Source organism: Primulina eburnea, chromosome 13 (genome assembly GCF_022965805.1).
Source record: "Primulina eburnea isolate SZY01 chromosome 13, ASM2296580v1, whole genome shotgun sequence".
Classification (NCBI taxonomy): domain Eukaryota; kingdom Viridiplantae; phylum Streptophyta; class Magnoliopsida; order Lamiales; family Gesneriaceae; genus Primulina; species Primulina eburnea.
Window position 1 is genome coordinate 26,961,110 of NC_133113.1, and position 21,173 is coordinate 26,982,282.

At 36.8% G+C, this 21,173-nt stretch overlaps 3 protein-coding genes and 1 long non-coding RNA gene across 5 annotated transcripts; 2 read left to right on the plus strand and 2 right to left on the minus strand.

Annotated features, from left to right (window-relative positions):
* The first annotated feature begins 4,535 nt into the window (after positions 1-4,535).
* On the plus strand, positions 4,536-7,050 carry LOC140809883 (phenylacetaldehyde reductase-like). Its single transcript, XM_073167655.1, has 6 exons — positions 4,536-4,734; positions 5,118-5,287; positions 5,636-5,827; positions 6,052-6,214; positions 6,477-6,663; positions 6,773-7,050. The coding sequence occupies exons 1-6, from the start codon at positions 4,629-4,631 to the stop codon at positions 6,909-6,911; spliced, it is 957 nt and encodes a 318-aa protein (XP_073023756.1). The 5' UTR covers positions 4,536-4,628; the 3' UTR covers positions 6,912-7,050.
* Positions 7,051-7,858: 808 nt separating this feature from the next.
* LOC140810417 (photosystem II 5 kDa protein, chloroplastic-like) lies at positions 7,859-8,161 on the plus strand. The gene has a single exon (XM_073168281.1). The coding sequence runs from the start codon at positions 7,859-7,861 to the stop codon at positions 8,159-8,161; it is 303 nt and encodes a 100-aa protein (XP_073024382.1).
* A 771-nt stretch (positions 8,162-8,932) lies between these two features.
* Positions 8,933-13,143, minus strand: LOC140808646 (calcium-dependent protein kinase 8-like). Of its 2 annotated transcripts, none has more exons than XM_073165782.1 (9): positions 12,987-13,143; positions 12,029-12,575; positions 11,400-11,523; positions 11,139-11,282; positions 10,416-10,568; positions 10,195-10,310; positions 9,912-10,079; positions 9,567-9,797; positions 8,933-9,393 (listed from the first exon to the last, which is right to left on the minus strand). In XM_073165782.1, exons 2-9 carry the CDS (start codon positions 12,527-12,529, stop codon positions 9,238-9,240), a joined length of 1,593 nt encoding a protein of 530 aa, XP_073021883.1. In that variant the 5' UTR covers positions 12,530-12,575; positions 12,987-13,143; the 3' UTR covers positions 8,933-9,237. The 2 variants fall into 2 exon arrangements, with proteins under 2 accessions (XP_073021883.1, XP_073021885.1); XM_073165784.1 differs by having other exon boundaries at positions 13,051-13,102.
* A 1,606-nt stretch (positions 13,144-14,749) lies between these two features.
* LOC140809995 (uncharacterized) lies at positions 14,750-20,497 on the minus strand. The gene is made up of 2 exons (XR_012113221.1): positions 20,176-20,497; positions 14,750-15,073 (listed from the first exon to the last, which is right to left on the minus strand). It is a non-coding gene; the product is annotated as an uncharacterized lncRNA (long non-coding RNA).
* Positions 20,498-21,173: the final 676 nt, after the last annotated feature.

Sequence of the window (21,173 nt, forward strand, 5' to 3'; positions counted from 1 at the left end):
ATAATATTTAACTCACTTTATATACGATAAGAATATGTAAATATATATATATATATATATATATATATATATATATAATTTATTTGTGTAAACATTTTAATATGAGTTATATATTATAATTTAAGTATGTACATAACAATAGTAGAAAAATGTACAAAATTCACTAAAATTCTTTTCATAACAATAGAACCTACAAAATTCACAACAAATTCTATTAAATGAAGCATATGAAATTAATTTTTATTGCATATCAATGGGTCGAGCATATTACTGGTGCAAGACCCTACTCTCGACCCACTCTACCCAATTTTGGGTCGAGTGGGTCGAGCCATAACTACTCAACCCAATTGGGTCGAGCAATAAGCACTCGACCCAAAATTGGGTCGCGTGGGTCGAGCCACGATATCGTGTGGCTCGACCCACATGAAATTGTGAATTGGTACATTGTTTAAAATAGATAGCTACTCGAACCAATTTTCATTGTTTAAAATAGATTGAGTATACTAAAAAATAGATCACATAAATTAACTAAAAATCAATATAAAGTATCATATAAATGTTTTAATCTAACGACCATAATTTATACCAAATACAAAAACAACAATAATTCCTAAATTTTTCAATCTTCTCATCATTCAGTTGATAGGCATTTTCCCTAAATATGGCGTAAGCTGCTGCCGCTAAACAGTATACTCTAGATTCACCGCTGTAATGAAAAACAAATATAAAATATACATTGATATACATTAGACAATAATGAAATGAAATAATAATTTTTAAAATAAAAAATTTAACCTGATTTTTTGAGTAGGAAAATTTTTTTGCCTAACTATACTCCATTTTTCAGAATCATCAACACCCAACATATGTGGAAGTATAAGGGACAAAAGATTAACAAGTTTAAGCAATGTCTTGCCCGACCTACATACGCAGCGGTCCGAATCTATGATTGTGATATTCTTTCTATTAGGCATAACCTTTAACAAAACCCAATGCCCGGGAAGATGAAAGGGTATCAAAATTATTTTTGCTTTGTTCCATGGAATACCCGGCCATTCACCAGTTTCTGCTCTCACATAGGGCATCAAACATTCTATATTATATTGTTCGCCCTCATTGAAAGCACTCGAAACTAGCTGATGAAAATCGATGTCCATTAATGACACCTCTTGTGACATTAAATGTGAGTACGTCCTTTTAGTTGGAGTAACTCTCGACAGCATTCTTGAATATGCTGAAAAGTATAAAAGTGAAATATCTTAATTCATAACTCAACGTAATAAACAAAAAAGAAATAAGAAAAAACTTATTGTCTCAGTCAACCAACAAGCAGGTGTTCAAAATTCACGAAACCGCGAGCTATCGTAGGACGAACACAACCCCGATATCCTCGTATTTTCCATACAAGAATTAATCTCAGCACTTACTCGTGGCCACGATCTATTGGCGAACATTCTAGCTCTTTTATCAAAAGTCATAGACATCATATCATTCAAAAGAAGATGACGCAGTTCTTCGTCTGTCATAGACTATTTCTTTAATGTGAACCATCTTAACTTATGACCGAAGTTTTTTCAAAAGCACGTGTCAAAGACGGATCGCTCACAAGTTTTATATTTGGATCCACCTCATCTACTCTCATAAATGGAATATCTTCATTTTTTTGCCTTGATGTATCGCCTTGATCTGGGAGAATAATACATACAATTTTGTCATTTTTCATACTAACGATTAAAAATCATATAAATATCGATAAATTAAAATTCATATAAATAATGATAAAACTTACCAAAATTGGCAATCATTGTAGGCAGTCTCCCAAACATATCCTTCAAACTCGAGATATCCATCTGCATATTTTTCAATAGATTCATGATCTCGGCTTGGTCCTTTTGTATCGTCCTAACTTTTTCCTCCAAACTTGTCAAACGAAGGTCATCCATATCTGCACCAGATGTATGATCTGTATGCACAAATGTATGTCTCATGTCAGTCAATGGAGGAGACGGTTGATTCATGTGTGAATGACCCTCAGATGATCGAGAAGATGTTCGGACTTTATCTCAAAATGATCTGGAGTATGTATACGTGAATGGTCTGGGAAACTGAAGATCCTCGGTCTGTACACCCACTTCTTCTTCTGCGTCGCCCAATGGTTCTTGACTGCACACTACTTTAATACATTGGCCAATCAACTCCGTAGTGCGATGGATTACCACATTATTAGAATCAACAAAATCGCCAGTCATATAATGTGCAGACATCAGCTCCCCCGTGGTTGGAATGAAGATCCCCAAAATATCCTATATTAACCATTAACATTAAAAATGAAAATTAGTTAACAATTAACAAAAAATGTATTAGATAATACAAAAAGTAAATAAAATGAATTTTTTTTTTGAATTTACCTTGATATGTATATTTTTAAATGCTTTGTTCACATCATGCATGGAAGAGGAATGATTCTTGCTCTATTTCCTAGTCAACTAATGACACATTCGAGGTATTGGTACATTGGGAACGGGAACTTCCCGACATCTAACAAACAATCCAACAATTGCTGAAAAATATTCATAAGCCAAAATATAGCAAAAAAAATAAACACATTTATTAGTATGATATAAAATAACAAGGATATTTCGTATAATGAACAATATTTACTTACCTGTAAAGGATGAATAAATCCACTTATATGGAAGCTACCGCACCCGCTGAAATCTAAATCATCCCCACGGCGTGCTACCAATTTTTCATAGCTTCTAAACTTATTTTCAAGATCTTTTCTAAGTTCATAAAGAACTTCTTCGAAAGATATTATACTCGAGGGATAGTTAATAAAACTATCAAAATTATTAACTAATCTAATTCATTCTAATCAATTGTATCATTTTTATTTTTATTTGTCTGCACCAACCACAAACAAAAGACATACCAATTTCAACTTTTCAATGTCCTCCTGATTCATTCTCGTACTCATTCATTCTATATATGAAATCCCTAAACCTATACAGTATCTTCCATCAAAATGTCTCCACCTAAATTCATCTTCATCAGGTATCAGAGGATAACGTTTGAATAATTTAGGCCCGATAACAAACAATACTCTAACAATGAAAACCTTAACGGTTTTTTACGATATATCATCAAAAATTCATTACATTCAATATCGTAAATTTGTTGACTCATCAAAAACCATAACAATTTATTGGAATTGTTATAATCCTTAGCACATATAATTAAATTACCGAATTGAGTATACTGGATCAAATATTTTATTTCTTTCTTATTCAAAAATGATACAATCTTATTACAGATCTCGACGTATCTTGATCCTAAAATTAACTTACATTCAAAAAATTGATTCCTTCCAAGTTTAGTGGGGAAGTAAAATCTGCAAAAAAAAACAAAACAAAAACAAAAAACACAAATGTTATCTGATCATTTAAAAAATTGGATAGAGTCTGGGTCGAAGTGGGTCGAGCTATTTGTTTTTCGGGTCGAGGTGGGTCGAGCTCTTCACTCTGGGTCGAGGCTCGACCCAGAGTGAAAATCTCGTGAGTGGGTCGAGCTCCGAGCTCTTCACACGAGCTCTAAGAGCTCGACCCATGAGCTCGACCAAGGGTCTGGGTCGAGAATAACTCGATCCGAGTTCTTCACACCTAGATCTAATCTTTTGGGTCGAGAACTAGTAAAATTCAAAATAAAAAAATTGATTACTTACCAGTACGTGATTCTCTCGTAGGATTTGTTGCAGATGAATATCTTGTAAATTCATTGTTAGCCAAAAATCAAAACAATGGAGGTAACGAGATTTGAGAAGAAGATGTTTTGTGTGAAGATTGAGAAGGTATGGAGTTAAATGTGGATTGAGTTGAGTTGGATCACGTGAATTTTATTTTTAATTAAATTATAACTTTTATTATATATAAAATTAAAATAAATAACTAAATACATTAATGAAAAAAATTAATTTTTAAACAATTTTAAAAAAAAAATTACTTTCACTCCTTTTATTTAATAAACTTTTCCATCAGCCTCGTTTTCCTCATTTTCCCACTGAACATTAGTATGTTTGGCAACCAGGATTTGATAGGATTTTGTGGGATTTGGAATTGGATTTGGAATTGGATTTGAAAATTCAAATATTTGAAATTCCATTTGGTGTTTGGTTTAAAATTTAAAAATGGTATTTACAAATCCATTTCTTGTTTGGAGAAAAAAAGATTCGAATTTGGAATTTTAAAATTTTACTAAACTAAATTTTTATAAACTTTGGTGGAGAATGATGTGTTGGATAAAAAAGTAATTTTATGTTTTTAAAATCCAAATCTCACCAAATCTTATCAAATTTGATGAGATTTGGATATACTTGTTGAAATCTCATGAAATCTTAAGTAAATCGAAATCTTTTTTTTTAACATCTTGACAAATAATATCCCATGAAATACTCCCAAATCCCAAATCCCAAATCCGAAATCCGAGTTGCCAAACACCCTGTAAAGTTGCCGCCAACAAGATAGGACTTGGTGAGAATGATTGTGACGTAAACAAAACATCTACGTAATACGGAAACAAAAGCTGGCTTAATTTACTTGCGCTGATCGAAGATTTGGACGATCGCCGTAGCGATGAGGACTGTGTGCGTAACAGGAGCATCTGGATACATAGCTTCGTGGCTGGTCAAATTCTTGCTGCGGCGTGGTTACACTGTCAGAGCATCTGTTAGGGATCCCAGTTCTGTAAAACTCTCGATTTATCTTCTTGTTATTATTGTTACTATTATTATTTTTTTGGGGAGATTTTGTTTGTATTATATCGTTTGTTGATATGGTCTTGATTCTTACTTGGTTTAGTGTTACTTTTTCAGTTTTATGAGTCGTGAGTTTCTGGATTTTGTGCCAACTTCGAGAAACGGGTTTGCTTTACCTGCAGTCATGTGTTCGTTTATGAGGGTGGATCATAGTCATAGTACGATTGTTCGAGTCCTGTGGGCAGAAATTCGGGTTAAAATTTGACGTAGAAAAGTGAAAATGTTAAGAATTTTCAGAATTTACTTTAATCTGTTGTGGTTGCGAGAAAATCTCGATAACATGTTGACGTTCTGGAATAATCTGCAGATGATCCTAAGAAAACGCAGCACTTGTTAGCACTTGATGGGGCCAAGGAGAGACTTCAATTGACAAAAGCAAATCTACTGGAAGAAGGGTCCTTTGATGCTGTAGTTGATGGATGTGATGGCGTTTTTCACACCGCATCTCCTTTCTACCACGCAGTCACAGATCCAAAGGTTACTGCTCCTTTCATTTTTTCATGAAAGAATATGGACCACTCAGGTGAAACCAAAGAAAACTAGGATTCGATGATTATGGAAACAGAAGAGGTGTCAAAATGGCCTCATATTTGTGGGAACTGTATTTTATTAATAAAAAAAAGGTCCTAGAATAAAGAGGGAAAACAAAGATGGGACGTTTTCTTGATTTTTCACTTGAATGGTGCATACAAAATTTATAGGTTTGATAGATTAATGTATAAAGGAAGCTTGTTTTGGTCAGCTATAATCTTATATTATATAGTTTTTTTTTAAAAAAAACATACGGTAGGACTACCTATCAGCTTACCTCACTGTTTCCATCAGGCAGAATTGATTGATCCTGCGGTAAAGGGGACACTCAATGTTCTTGGCTCATGTGCAAAAACATCATCAGTTAAAAGGGTTGTTTTAACATCTTCTATGGCTGCTGTTGCTTTCAATGGTAAACCTCGATCGCCAGAAGTGGTAGTTGATGAGACATGGTGGTCTGACCCGGAATTTTGCAGGCAAGCGCAGGTGAATGTTCAGTTTCTCTGTTATTGTGAGAAGTCTTGATTGTGTTAGTAAGGATCTAGCATTGTTACTTTTTGTTTCAGCCGCTAGACCTATGTCCCCGTATTAATCGAAAACTTTGAAACGAAATATGATTCTATGCGTTCTGGACGTGTGACATTCTTGTTTTTTGGGGGCTAAGTAAATTGACTTTCTTACAAACTTCTTTGGTCATATCGCTTCTGTAGCAATGGTATGTTCTTTCAAAGACATTGGCTGAGGATGCTGCCTGGAAATTTGTGAAAGAAAAGGGAATTGACATGGTTACCATAAACCCAGCTATGGTAATTGGTCCACTGTTGCAGCCAACTCTTAATACCAGTTCTGCTGCGATCTTGAACTTAGTCAATGGTTAGTCTTTTTTTAAAAAAAAAACTTATCTCACCATACCTTAGGCAGGACGTCCACCAATTTATGATGACTATAAGTTCAGGACAAAAAGTAGAGTATTGCGTAAAGTGCTAAACATTGACGTAAGACCATGGCCTTAGAATATCCAAGATAAAGTAACATTACGACCTAAAGAACAACATGAAAACCAAAATCAAATTCATATTCTCTAAACACAGCTTTAGTTCTATAATATCTCTGTCACCATCTTTGGAATGTGCAGGTGCAGATACATACCCAAATGCTACCCTTGGGTGGGTAAATGTCAAAGATGTTGCAAACGCACACATTCTGGCATTTGAAAACCCTTTGGCCAGTGGAAGATATTGCATGGTGGAAAGTGTCATGCACTACTCAGAGATTGTGGAAATATTGCGTGAACTGTACCCAACCTTTCACCTTCCTGAGAAGTGAGTCTTACTCCTTTTACTTATATTTTTTGGAATTTGAAGTGAACCATATAGGATCGCTTGATTCTTTATATATTTTTCTTTTTTGGAAATTTGCTCTTCTATGCAGATGTGCTGATGACAAGCCATTTCCACCAAACTACCAGGTCTCAAAAGAGAGAGTAAAAAGCCTAGGCATTGAGTTAATTTCTTTCAAAGATAGCATCAAGGAAACTGTGGAAAGCTTGAAGGGGAAGAACTTCTTTTAATGCTATTTGATTGCTCTTTAGACAAAAAAAACACAAAATCGTGTCGGCTTGATCGTGGCATAAACTGGAAAAGCCGTAATAAATTGTTTTTCTTGTTGAACTTTATATACAAATGATATTCTGAAGTTCTTGATCCTTAGACATGACACATTTATACATCATCTAATATTCTCATAACCCTCTTAATAACCGTGCTCATTCGACCCTTCTGCTAGCAACAATCGATGAAGATTGATAGATGTATGTTCAGATCAGTTGTTGATCTGGACGGGCAGAAGGGTCAGCCATGAATCGAACTACCCATTGATATATGTCGGTCCACTTTATTCGGCATGATGTTTTCAGTCCAACGGTCTTTGATAATTTCAATAGAAGGATCAATCTCCTGCATGATTCTCTCTACAGAAAGAAGCAATAGATGTGCGGAAAAGCCTCTCGGCAACCAATCAGCAAAAAATGATAGTCAAGTCTCTATTCTAGCTCTAGCTGAGCAAATAGCAAATCTCTAGCTATTTTCACGATTCCTTGGCTATTTTTCAAGGATGATAAGTTATTCATCGAGCGTGTACATTCTTCTATTCTATAAAAATAGTTTAAATACAAAACATTATTCAAGCATGTTTTGAATCCCTATTGATTTACAGTGAGATAACTGCAAGAATCAAACCAGTAAATTAATCGTCTATTTTGTCTCAAAATTAAATCGTGCTCCTACTGAAAATTTTAAGGATAAAACAAAAGGAATTTGAGGCCATTCTATTCGTAAGTAAAGGCCCCACGAACCACCAATATTTTCTGCCACACATGGCACCACACAATTGGAAGCACATGTCAATTCAAGATAAGAAAATGGATCACATTTGTATGAATCGCTCATATTATAGTGTGATATCCATCGGCACACCCCATTTTTAACTACCAACCAACACACCATCTGTCACGTTGCAATGGCTTCCATGACTATGACCGTCTCCTTCCAGGGTGGCTCCGCAGCTGCCAAGCAGCTACCCGCCACTCCCCGTCGTGGCACCTTCATGGTGAGAGCCTCGAAGGAGACTGAGACAACGAACGAGAAAGAGGAGAGAAACAGCACTAGGAGGGACTTGATGTTTGCTGTGGCCACAGCCGCAGCATGCTCCGTTGCTAGAGTTGCGATGGCGGAGGAGCCCAAGCGGGGGACTCTGGAAGCCAGGAAGAAATATGCTCCTGTTTGTGTCACCATGCCCACCGCGAAAATTTGTCACAAGTAATTAAATGCTTTAAATATATATATATATATATATATATATATATATATATATATATATATATATATATATATATATATATATATATATATATATATATATATATTGTTGATCTTTCACCGATCATGATTCTTGCAAAAACTACTTAATCTTGTGCTTATTGTGTTCTTGGCATATTTCGAGTTTTAGTTTGATGCGAGAAGTGTGATTAATTCAAATCAAGAACTGAAAAACAGGGGCACTCGTTCAATTATTCAGTTCCAATTTCCAAATATACAGAATCCTAGCCGTTGTAACTCAGGAGAGTAACCAAAACAAAAAAACCAAAAGGATGAAACTTCAAAATTCTCTCTTTGTGAATCAACTGTCCCAAACGCAACATCTTAAAACTGGTGACGCTCCAATCCCCTCTAGGGAGAGGATAGCCGCAGTCTCTACATAACGTAATCTTCTATTCGAATTTCAGTACCGGAGGGATGGGTTCATCATAGTTCATGGAATATGTAACGAACCAAGGTTTACTCACCAAGGTTTACTCCCAAGTCCCACCTCTACTTGGGGCTCGAAATCAATCCCAGAAGATCATAAATTGAAGTGCTTAGCCTCGTAAAAGTAAAATGCTTCGCTCAGCGCCCACTTTAGGCTGAAATTTTGAATTTCTTGCTAAGTTTGAAATAGTGACGGCAGGACACAGGTTGCATGATACAATAGTAACATAAATTTCAATTCTCAATCTCTCAATCAGGAATATGTCTCTGTGGGGTGATGACAAAGTAGAATCAAGTTAATATTTTCAGATATAGCAGACATTAGTCCAGAGTTTACATATATACAGAGTGTTTACATTGGTTAAACTTCCAGATACTTGAGAATTAACAACTCGACCTAAATACAGACAGTAAACAAACGCCTCAGCCTGATGATGCTCTAACGAGTCCTCTAGTTCATGGAGAGGAAAAAGAAGTAAAAGGTAAAGAATGAAAAAGCAACTCCATATACTGCAATGGAAAGATAAATATACCAGGGAACAGCCCTTTTAGGATCAAATGCCCTGTTTAAAATCTGTGGCCTTGACCAGTTTATCGACCCTCATTAGCAAAATGTACAGAACCATCCTTCATTAACTTCAAGCTAAGACTGTTGAATCTCTCACGAGAATACTGTCTCGATGCTTTTCTCCAGTCAGTGCCGGCCTTCATCATTGCAGCAAATTCTTCGTAACTTATACGGCCATCCTGCAAATCAAAATTATGAGACTTCTGACAAATAACATACATACATGCTACAAGCAGATACGGGAGGATCCACTAATTCAATAGTGAGGGGCGGAAGGTACAAGGGGGGAAAAATGGGGCATAAAAATCATCAAGGAGGAGCATATGTGCATATATATGCTTAATAAACGCACCTTATCTGTATCAACATCATGCATGATAGCACTGATAACTTCCTCGGTATTGGCATCACCATCATCACTCAAAGCATCTCGAAGCTCTTCAATCTCTATATATCCACTCTTGTTTCGATCAAAAAAGGAAAAAGCCCTGTGTAGGTGCTCATCGTTGGCCATCTTTCTAAGATGCACGGATACTGCAACAAACTCCCCGTAGCTCAAAGTTCCATCTCCATCAACATCAGCCTGTGCAATAGTCCCCAAAGGGCCGAAAAGGACAAGTGACAGAACATTCAAACAAAAACCTTGCATAAAGTAAAATCAAGAACTAAAACGGGTATCATGAAATATAATTCTTACAGATTCCATTAGAATCTGAAGATCATCATCGGGGATCTGATGACCAAGCTTGTGCAAACCAACTCTAAGTTCTTCAAGGTGAATTTTACCCTTCTTCCCTGAGTCCATCATCTCAAATGCTTCCTTAAGTCCAGCCACTTCCTCCACCGACAAGTGCTCTGCCACAACCTGCATGTGCAAGACAACCCCAGGAAATCAACAAAGAAGTCTTTATTTAAAATATGTTCTCCTTTTGGAGGGGATTGAATTATCATGCTGAGGCATATAGTCGAGTGTGATGTACCTTTAGAGCCTTTTTCTTGAGCTTATTCATCATAGAAAATTGTTTGAGCCTTGATTTCACTGTCTCACCCAGTGATACATTTGGTGCCTTCTTTGCATTTTGTAACCAAGGATGCTCTGCATTCAAATAAGTAAAATCTGTGAAAATGTACTTCTACTTGGTCTCCCCATTCATTATAAGCACAAAACTTCAAGTGTCTAATACAGTTAAAAAAGAATCACCGAGAACTTGCTGAGCTGTATAACGCCGGCTGGGGTCTGGATCAAGCATTTTTTTGACGAGATCTTTTGCATTATCAGATACCTTTGGCCAAGGATCCCTTTTAAAATCAACTACAGATCTAATAATTGCTTGTGCTACTCCTTGCTCAGTTTCTGCACAATCATAATATGCCTTCTCAGAAAATAACTTAAAAAATTACAAATGACCAGCCAATACGACTAGTGGATGTACCAGCCAATATTGACTTTGGAAGTCTGCTTTTGGATGAATAAATTCGACACCTTGGACAAATAAACCATGAGCAAACCACTCGCATGTGTCCTTACTCTATTTTGGTCTTTTACAATTTCCAGGTTAAATTAAGACGGCACAAAACTTTGCATTTAAATCTAGAAATCAATTCTAACATCACCATATAAATTTGAATCTTTATGCTTTCTATGCATAATATTCACTCACGTGTTAATATCTTTAGCTATTTAATTTCTGTATTTCAATTGTATAAAAACACTTGAACTGATCACGTGAACGTGAATGGCTTGTAGCTTGAAATTCTAGCACCAACATCTAATGTTTATGGTATTGCATATTATATGACAGCTTAAGTAGACTTCTATATTAATTTGAACTTTATTTCACAACGCCTTAGCCTTGTAGCCTACACCATTTAGTACATTATCTTAAGACTTGGAAACAGTAGCAGATCAAATCACACAACTAACCTGCCCAGAAAGGAGGAATGCCGCAGAGTAGAATATAGAGGATAACTCCGGCACTCCAAACATCAACCTCTGGGCCATAATTGCGTTTTAGAACTTCTGGAGCCATGTAGTAAGGACTTCCAACAATCTCATTGAACCGTTCACCTAAAGAATCACAAAATAAGACAAAGAGAAAGAAAGAAGATGTTAGCCCCAGACAGACAAGGAAAAGAGGCCCAAAACTCAACATGAAAACACATTTAGATGATGATGTTTCCGTACCATGTTTGAAGAAAACAGACAACCCAAAGTCAATAGCTTTTAAGGGAGCTGTTTCCTTCTTATTAGCAAAAAGAAAATTTTCTGGTTTGAGATCACGATGCATCACTCCATGCTGGTGGCACATCTAGGTATAATCAAGAAGCAACAAACTAGGAAATAAGTAAGAAATCATACCCATGTAATTGGTAGAAACTAAAAAGACAAAAATAAATCAAAATAAATAAACTAAGAAACATATGATCGTCATTTGCAAAAATATAAAGGATGAACAAAACGAAGAAACTCAAATGCGGCGCCCCAAATAAAGAAAAGCCATGGTAGAAAAATGTTACTGTGCACCAACCAGATCCAATAACAAGTCTGAAAGAATAGCATGCTCCAGAACTCACTCTAAAGAAAAAAATATAACACAAAATAGGACATTATGTCCTGAGTTGCAAGGTTTTAAAGCTTAAGTTTCATGTGGTACGAATTAGTTCTCATGCAAGCGACAAGAGTACAAAATAATTCATGAAAAACAAAAAAAAAATCACGGAACATAAACTTCCATAGACACATCATATGAAGACAAATGAATATAACTTCAAGTCATTCCAATTGAACTGAAATCACTTTCATTGCAATTTAACCTGAACAACTTCCACGATGGTCTTCATCACAGCTGCAGCTGCTCTCTCTGAATAGTGTCCCCTCGCCACAATCCTGTCAAACAATTCACCACCTTCACATAGTTCCATGACTATATTTACAGCAGTATCATCCTCATAAGTGTCCTTCAAGCTAACGATATTCGGGTGCTTAGGCATATGCTTCATGATCTCAACCTCCCTTCTAACATCCTCAATATCCACAGATGTCCTGAGCTTCTTCTTTGGTATCGACTTGCAGGCGTATTTTTCACCAGTCTCCAATTCAGTGCACAAATATGTGATCCCAAATTCACCTCTTCCGAGCTCCCGTCCAAGATCAAATCTTTCACTAATATTGCGTCCAGTTGGATCTTTCAACACAACAAGCTTGTCCATAACCCCAGAGCCATGATTTCCACCATAATCAATTGAAAAAGGGTTCGGTCTATTCTTCTTTTTCTTCTTCTCAGAAAAACCAGGAGTCGTACAGCAATTTCCCATGATTTAAGAACAATCTAATCTTATGCTTAGAATAAAAATATAACCCCTGAGAATTTATCAAAGTACACCAAAAAATCATGTCAAGAAAAACTCGGTCCAACATTTCAGCTGCCTAAATAACAGGAAAACCAATAAAAATATACCACTACCAAGCTTCGTAACACGCTGTACTCGGATTGACAATATTCCCAGAAAATGGAAATGAGATAATTGGGGGGGAAAAACTATCTTCAACGGTAAATAAATATGTATCACGTGAAGGAAATCTCCAAAACAATTCATGAATCATTTCATCTGACCATAGAAGAAAAAAAAACGAAACATAATTTCCCTCACATGTATACAAACCCGGAAAGAACTAAACTATCAAGAATCAAAGGGAAGCCAGAGGCCATGTCACAAAACAATAAAGCATAAAAAGAATAGAGATGCAAGGATATAAGAATAAAACCCCCACCTGGAATGTACAGCTAGCTATTCTTCGGACTCTTGATCATGAAAAAGAAATGAGGAATAAAAACCTGAGATTTGAAATGAATGAATCGGCGAATGTGTGAATCCGCCATGTGAAGGGAGAGAGAGAGAGAGAGAGAGAGAGAGAGAGAGAGTCCTAATAATTCTTTAGCAAAGACTTCTCTCTCTATTTTCATATTTCTTCCTTGTAAATTTGTATTTTCAACCCACTCCAATTTGACTTTAAAATAAATTAAAAAATAAATTAAATTGGAATCTGAATTAAACAATATGCAAATTATTAAAATTTTAGAAAAGGGAAGGGGTGCATACTCTACTTTTAATTATTCAAACTTTGATTATTTTTTCTAAGTATTTCACCGTTAATTTTTTGAAGCAGGTCTTATTTTTTATTCTCAAAATATTATTTTTATTGTAAATATAGACCGAATCAACTAATCCCACGAATATAAATCCGAATAATCTTGTTTCCTCCCCGAAATTATGTTTTTCTAAACCATGTGGTAACAAAAATTGTAGTTTAGGAATGGATTAAATGGGGTTGGAAAAAAGTGAGTGGATTAGGAATCTTTCTTAGTCATTCATTTATCCTACCAACTATTTTGTCACCCAATGCCATTTCATATTTTATTAGGAAATATCACCAATTTCATATTTTCTTAGAAATATCACCAATTTTATTTTATTTTTTAAAAAAAAAATAGGCCCCATCAATTAATACCTCGATATCATAGAAAACTACGTGTGACGCCATGTAGTATATTATTTTAATTTTTTCATGTTATAAAATGATGATATTTCTTTTTCTTGAATTTATATAGCCTATAACACATCACGGGTTTTTAATGAATGAAGAAGTTATGTTTTCCCTATCCGTCTCAAATTTTGATTTGTCGAACACTTCTAGAAGCAAGCTCCACGTGTACATATAGCCCTCCACTCCGAAATGTTATCGATCACACAAGAGAAGTCAAATTTAGATTTTCTAAATCGATTGGTTCAACGCCCAGTAACCTCAAATTGATTCCGTAGAGAAAGAAATTTATAGTTTTTATTAAATACTTAGCGATTGAATGTTTGCCGATTTTTTTGAAAAACTATAATTGATTATGGGCAAAATCTTGTGTGAAACGATCTCACGAGTCGTATTTATGAGACGAATCTCTTATTTGAATCACCCATGAAAAAGTTTTACTTTTTATGCTAAGACTATTACTTTTTTATTGTGAATATGGGTAAGATTGACTCGTCTCACATATTATGATTCGTGAGACGATTTCACATGAGACCCACTATTGATTATGACGATACAACATCAATCTTTTAAAACTTGTTATATATCCTACATCGATTGACAGAATTACAGTTTGAAACATAATCATTGACAATCATCTCTTTCTGAGTTAGCTTACAGAGTAGCTTTTACACAACAAACTATAACATAAAAATCCTCTTTTAAATCTTTTGAATTATTTTTTTATCCGAAATATATTCGAGCCGACACTAGATGTTTTTTGTGGCTGGTTGTGTTTCAAAAATTACCCCACAAGAAATAGAGAAAATAGGTGTGACGTAGACCGTGGTAGGGATTTGTCTGAATTGATTGTTATTTTGTGACTACGTGTGAGAAAATACTTGCACACAGTTTATTTATTTGATGAAACTTCCAGAATTGAGCTATGTATCATCTTGTCTGATATATTTTTAAAGTAGTTCAACTACATTCAGACAACACACAACCACAAGAAAATCACAACGAGATGACTGATATTCATACCAGAGTGAAAATATACATCTCGATTAACCATTCAAACGTACATTTTCACCGGACGACGGGGGCTTCCGGGCTCGAGTACATTTGCTGCACAACTGTTTCTTGATCGGCTTCTGTATTACTAGGGGCGAAAACCGACTTCTCTCCATCTATGGATGGTTTTATGACTGTAAGGAATAGAACATTGTAAAATATGCTGAAAACAAACAGAACGGTAGCTGCAGAAGCCAAAATGGATCCTGATATTTCGGGTGGTTCTTCAGTTACCCGGGAAGTTGCTTGTTTAAGGTCCATGGCTGAGATAATACAAAGCAAAATGCATCAGATTCGCATCGGATAAGTTATGTCACTGAGATATCAACTTCGAATGCAGGTAGAACGAGGCAAAGATCACAGTAGCAGCTCAGCTGAACACAATGAAGCATATGTGTGCGTCATATTCTCCAAAATGTACCAAAAAATAAGTGGAAATAGCCAAAATCCAGCTCCATCGTGTTGGTCCCACGTGCGGAATTTGAGATAATAAAACCCGAAAATAAAGAATAAACTGGACACCGAGATTTACGTGGAAAACCCCTAAAAATTATTAGGGTAAAAACCACGGGCAAGATGAAAAGAATTTCCACTATAATATTTTGTGATGTACAACTCACTCACTGTGTTTCCAAAGAGAACACACACTCTCTTAATACAGGAGAACAAAACACCTCACAAATATTATAGAACTAAGCACTCAAATGCTTATAAGATGAGAGAAAACTCGAAGAAGGGATAATTTCAGAATGAAGGAGGGAGCTCTATTTATAGAGCCCCTGGACCGTGTGAACACGCGTTAAAAACGCGTCCGATAAATTGCATCGAAATTTCCTTTTGTTCAATAGATGCCGCCCACGTTTTTTCTGCCCACTCCCAACATTCATTTAATGCATTCACATTGCCTACATTTCTCCCACTTGGAGATTTGATTGAGAATCAAACACATCTCCACACATCCTTTCAATCTTGTCATTCCCTTGCTGCTTACGTTTCCGTTAGACCACTGGAAGATCTACACCACTCAAACTTATCAGTGTTTACTGGCTTGGTCAGATAATCAGCTATGTTTTCTTTCCTATGGATCTTCTGCATATCCACGCTTCCTTCTTCTACTACTTCCCGCACAAAATGAAATTGTACTCCAATGTGTTTCGTCCTGGAATGAAAGGCTGGATTCCTTGCGATGTGCAAGGCACTCTGACTGTCACAAAACAAATGAACATTCTCTTGTTTGTGCCCGATCTCCTCCAATAACCTTTTAATCCATATTGTCTCCTTGCAAGCTTGAGTAGCTGCCATGTATTCTGCCTCTGTTGTAGATAACGCCACAACTGTCTGCAGTTTTGAAACCCAGCTTACTGCTCCTCCTGCAAGCGTAAACACATAACCAGTAGTAGATTTCCTCTTATCAGGATCACCTGCATAATCTGAATCGACATAGCCCCTGAGTGTAAAATCTGATCCTCCATAACATAATGCAGCATTCGAGGTACCCTTAATGTATCGAAGGATCCTCTTAACAGTGCTCCAATGCTCTCGTCCAGGATTCGCCATATACCGACTAACTACTCCCACTGCTTGAGCAATGTCCGGTCTTGTACATATCATGGCGAACATCAAACTTCCCACTGCTGATGCATACGGTACTCGAGACATCTCCATCCTCTCTGCTTCACTGCTAGGACACATTTCGGAGGATAACTTGAAGTTAACAGGAAGAGGGGTCGAGATTGGCTTACTATCTTGCATGTTGAAGCGTTGCAAGACTTTCTTCAAATAATTTTTCTGGGAAAGCCAAATCTTTCTGTTACTTCTGTCTCGGTGAACTTGCATCCCTAGAATCTTGTTTGCTGGTCTCAAGTCCTTCATATCAAATTCCCTAGCCAACTGTGCCTTCAATCCTTGAACCTGATCTTTGTTGGGGCCTGCTACCAACATGTCGTCCACATACAACAGCAAAATGATGTAATCATCACCAGACCTCTTGAAATACATACAAGGGTCTGCACTCAGTCTGTTGTATCCAAGGCTCATGATATAGGAATCAAATCTCTTGTACCAACATCTCGGCGCCTGTTTGAGACCGTACAGAGATTTGTTCAACCTGCAAACCAAGTTCTCTTTGCCTTTTTCCGCAAAACCTTCTGGCTGGAGCATATAGATTTCTTCTTCAAGATCTCCATGAAGAAACGCCGTTTTTACATCTAGCTGTTCTAGATGTAGGTCAAACACCGCACACAATGCCAACACTACTCTGACTGTTGTAAGCCGAACCACAGGAGAAAATATCTCATTGAAGTCAATGCCTTCTTTCTGAGCATACCCTTTTACCACCAATCTAGCACGATACCGCTCCACTTGGTTATTGCCATCTCGCTTGATCTTATAGACCCATCTGTTGCCGATAGCTTTCCTCCCTCGTGGTAGTGTAACAAGATCCCAAGTTTTATTCCTGTCTAATGCCTCCAACTCTTCTTGCATTGCTATCATCCACAAAGATACATCCGAGCTTTGAGTAGCCTCGTGGAAACTCGATGGCTCACCATCCTCTGATAATAGACAATATGCAATGTTGCTTTCAGTGACATAATCTGAAAGCCAACCTGGTGGTCTTCTGTCTCGAGTTGACTGCCTCACATTGGAAACCTCAGACTCAACTTGTACTTGTTCTTCGTGCTCTGGTACTGCTTCACAAGAAACCTGACCTTCGTCTGTCTTATTTTCTACCTGAAAAATAGTAGTTTCTGAATTCTGTGTGCCTTTGTCTCTCTTTACTTTATCTTCCTCGAAGATAACATCCCTGCTGATGACAAGCTTGTGAACAGTAGGATCCCACAAGCGAAACCCCTTTACTCCATCAGCATAACCCAAGAAGATACATTTTCTGGATTTCGAATCCAACTTTGATCTTTCTTGCTCATTGTACAGAACGTACACCGGACTTCCAAATGTATGCAAATGAGAATAATCTGTCGGCTTCCCGGTCCACATCTCCATCGGAGTCTTCAGATCAATCGCCACTGAAGGAGAACGATTGATAATATAACAAGCGGTTTTGACTGCTTCTGCCCAAAATGACTTTTCTAGACCCGCAGTCCTCAACATAGCTCTTGTTCTGTCCAACAAGGTCCTGTTCATCCGCTCTGCCACTCCATTCTGTTGGGATGTGTAAGCCGTCGTGAACTGTCTCTTGATGCCCTCATGTTGACAAAATGCATCAAACTCGTCACTGGTATATTCTCCTCCATTGTCAGTCCTCAGACACTTGATTTTATTTTCTGAATCAAGTTCAACCCGCGCTTTGAAATCTTTAAAGACCTGGAAAACATCTGATTTCTTCTTGATTGGATACACCCAACATCTCCTAGAGAAATCATCAATGAACGAGACAAAGTATCTCGCTCCTCCTAGGGATACAACCGGTGCTTGCCAAACATCCGAATGAATCAGCTCCAATATACTTTTGCTCCTGGCAGTAGAAGTGCCAAACTTTAATCTGTGTTGTTTACTGGTAACACAGTGCTCACAAAAGGGTAGTGATACTTTTGTAAGTCCCGGCAGTAGCTTCCGTTCTGAGAGAATTTTCAAACCCCGTTCTGACATATGCCCGAGCTTTCTATGCCATAACACTGTTAATTCTTCTCCTGAACCAATTGATGCAACAGCTAATTCTGCCTCTTTGTGTGTTTCTCCCAAAAGTACATACAGATTTGCAGCAACCTTTTCCGCCTTCATAACCACAAGCGCGCCTTTCACAATTTTCATGATCCCATTCTCGATACGAGTTTTGCACCCGATGTCATCCAATTGCCCCAAGGACAAAAGATTTTTCGTCAGTCCTTTCACATGTCGTACCTCCTGTATGGTGCGAATGGTGCCATCAAACATTTTAATTTTGATAGTACCGACCCCAGCGATTTCCAAGGCATGATCATTTCCCATGAATACAGATCCTCCTGAGATTGGTTCATAATGATCAAACCATTCTCTCCGAGACGTCATGTGCCACGTCGCTCCTGAATCCATAATCCATGTGTCACAAAATTTGTGTCTGCCTTCTGCAACTGTTGTTGCTTCGCTGAATAATATTTCACCACTGCCTGAAGTACTGGCCACATTTCCTTCATCCGTAATCTCCACCGGTCTATCTCCAATAGCCGCCAAGCAATTTTCATTTCTTAAAAATGCTTGTATCTTTATTTTCCACAGCATAAATTTGCTTCCATTGAACTTTGCTATCTCGTACCTTCCCGCCATTATGTCTACGACAATTTTAGTAGACCGGACAAAATAATCCCGCCTTAAATAAAAAATCTCAAAAAATCTTTTCTGATGTGGAAGATCAGTCTAGGCTGCAACCACAGAGCATACTCAGAATTTTAAGAAATTTTAAACCAAGGCTCTGATACCACTTGTTGGTCCCACGTGCGGAATTTGAGATAATAAAACCCGAAAATAAAGAATAAACTGGACACCGAGATTTACGTGGAAAACCCCTAAAAATTATTAGGGTAAAAACCACGGGCAAGATGAAAAGAATTTCCACTATAATATTTTGTGATGTACAACTCACTCACTGTGTTTCCAAAGAGAACACACACTCTCTTAATACAGGAGAACAAAACACCTCACAAATATTATAGAACTAAGCACTCAAATGCTTATAAGATGAGAGAAAACTCGAAGAAGGGATAATTTCAGAATGAAGGAGGGAGCTCTATTTATAGAGCCCCTGGACCGTGTGAACACGCGTTAAAAACGCGTCCGATAAATTGCATCGAAATTTCCTTTTGTTCAATAGATGCCGCCCACGTTTTTTCTGCCCACTCCCAACATTCATTTAATGCATTCACATTGCCTACACATCGCTCGTGCATACGATCATCTAACTACGTTACAACATATGTATGCAAATCATCAATTGCATATGGTACAAGCCTTTGACGAACAATACATAAAAGTAAAAAACCAAGATAATTTCAGCTTTCGAGATGGCCATTGAAGTATCAAAGTAAAAGATCGAGATAATTTCAGCTTTCAATCCGCAAAAAGCTTGTGGCCATTGAAGTTCTACACAAGTTAAATATTCTCGTCAACTACGCAAAAAACTCATGGACACTGAGGTACAGGTGAATCTGCGATAAAATTCGATTGTCCCACTTCTAATCAAAATGAATTGATATATGAGAAGTGAGAACACTCCCACATCGTTATTCATTACATTCCATTTTATGAATGTTTGAGCCTTGCTCCAACTAATCCATTAGGATGATGAAAAGCTCAATCAAAGTGTGTCAATTTCAAATAAATTAACAGGAAGTCCAATCGAGTAATGATCAATTCAATAAATACTGAAGAATACCTCTAATCTTTGGTGGGTCAACCTGTTTCTGGGAGAGAGAGAGCAGCTGTTCATCAAGCTTTCTCAAAGCTTCCCGGGCCTTATCCGGGTCGAACTCGAACTCCGAATCTTTCTCCACAGCACGAAAACCGCCATTTCTTCTTTTCATCTTCAACTCCTTGACTTCGAAAACCCTGAACCCATATGGGATTATCAATATTTCCTGCTTGTATACGGAAGAATATGTGAGAAGGAGCGGAGAGTGCCGAAGATGAAGCATTTGAGGATAAACTACGGCCTACGGGAGAAGATCGATCGAGAGCAATTATCGCATGTTTTCCATTGGGTTAGAATCCATTTATACATGAATAAATTGGGCCAGTTATAAAAGGGCTAACACCATAAATGAGCCCATCTTTTTCTTGACTGGCCAGGCCAGAATGCAATCGAGCTGGACGAGCTGAATTTTTTGAACGTTTATGTTTGCTTCCTTTATAATCAAGTTGAACTCGAATATTATTTAATAAATATATTCATAACTCGTGAACTTATTTTAAATTTTATCAAACATAAACGAATTTAATGAATATAAATTATAAATTTAAATACTCATTAAAAATTAAATTATATATTTAGAGACAAATATGTTGGGGGCAATAATTGTCCCTGTTTAGTAGAGCTATCGAACCGTGGTCCTTGAGCTGCTGTGCGGTTTAAAAGATTGAGTTGCATCATTACCACCAGTTATAACTTTTGGTAAAGCTGCAAACGTTCGGTGCTACAAAATAAAATATTGTCATTAAAATTTATAATTTTATTCTAATAATTAAATTTAATATCTTAGGTCAACCCTACCGATTTTTACAATAAAAAGTAATATTCTTAGCATAAAAAGTAATATTTTTCATGGATGATCCAAATAAGAGAACTATCTCACAAAATACGATCCATAAGACCATCTCACACAAATTTTTACTTTTTTTTTCTATTCAAGATATCTCCAAATAAATTTCAGAAAA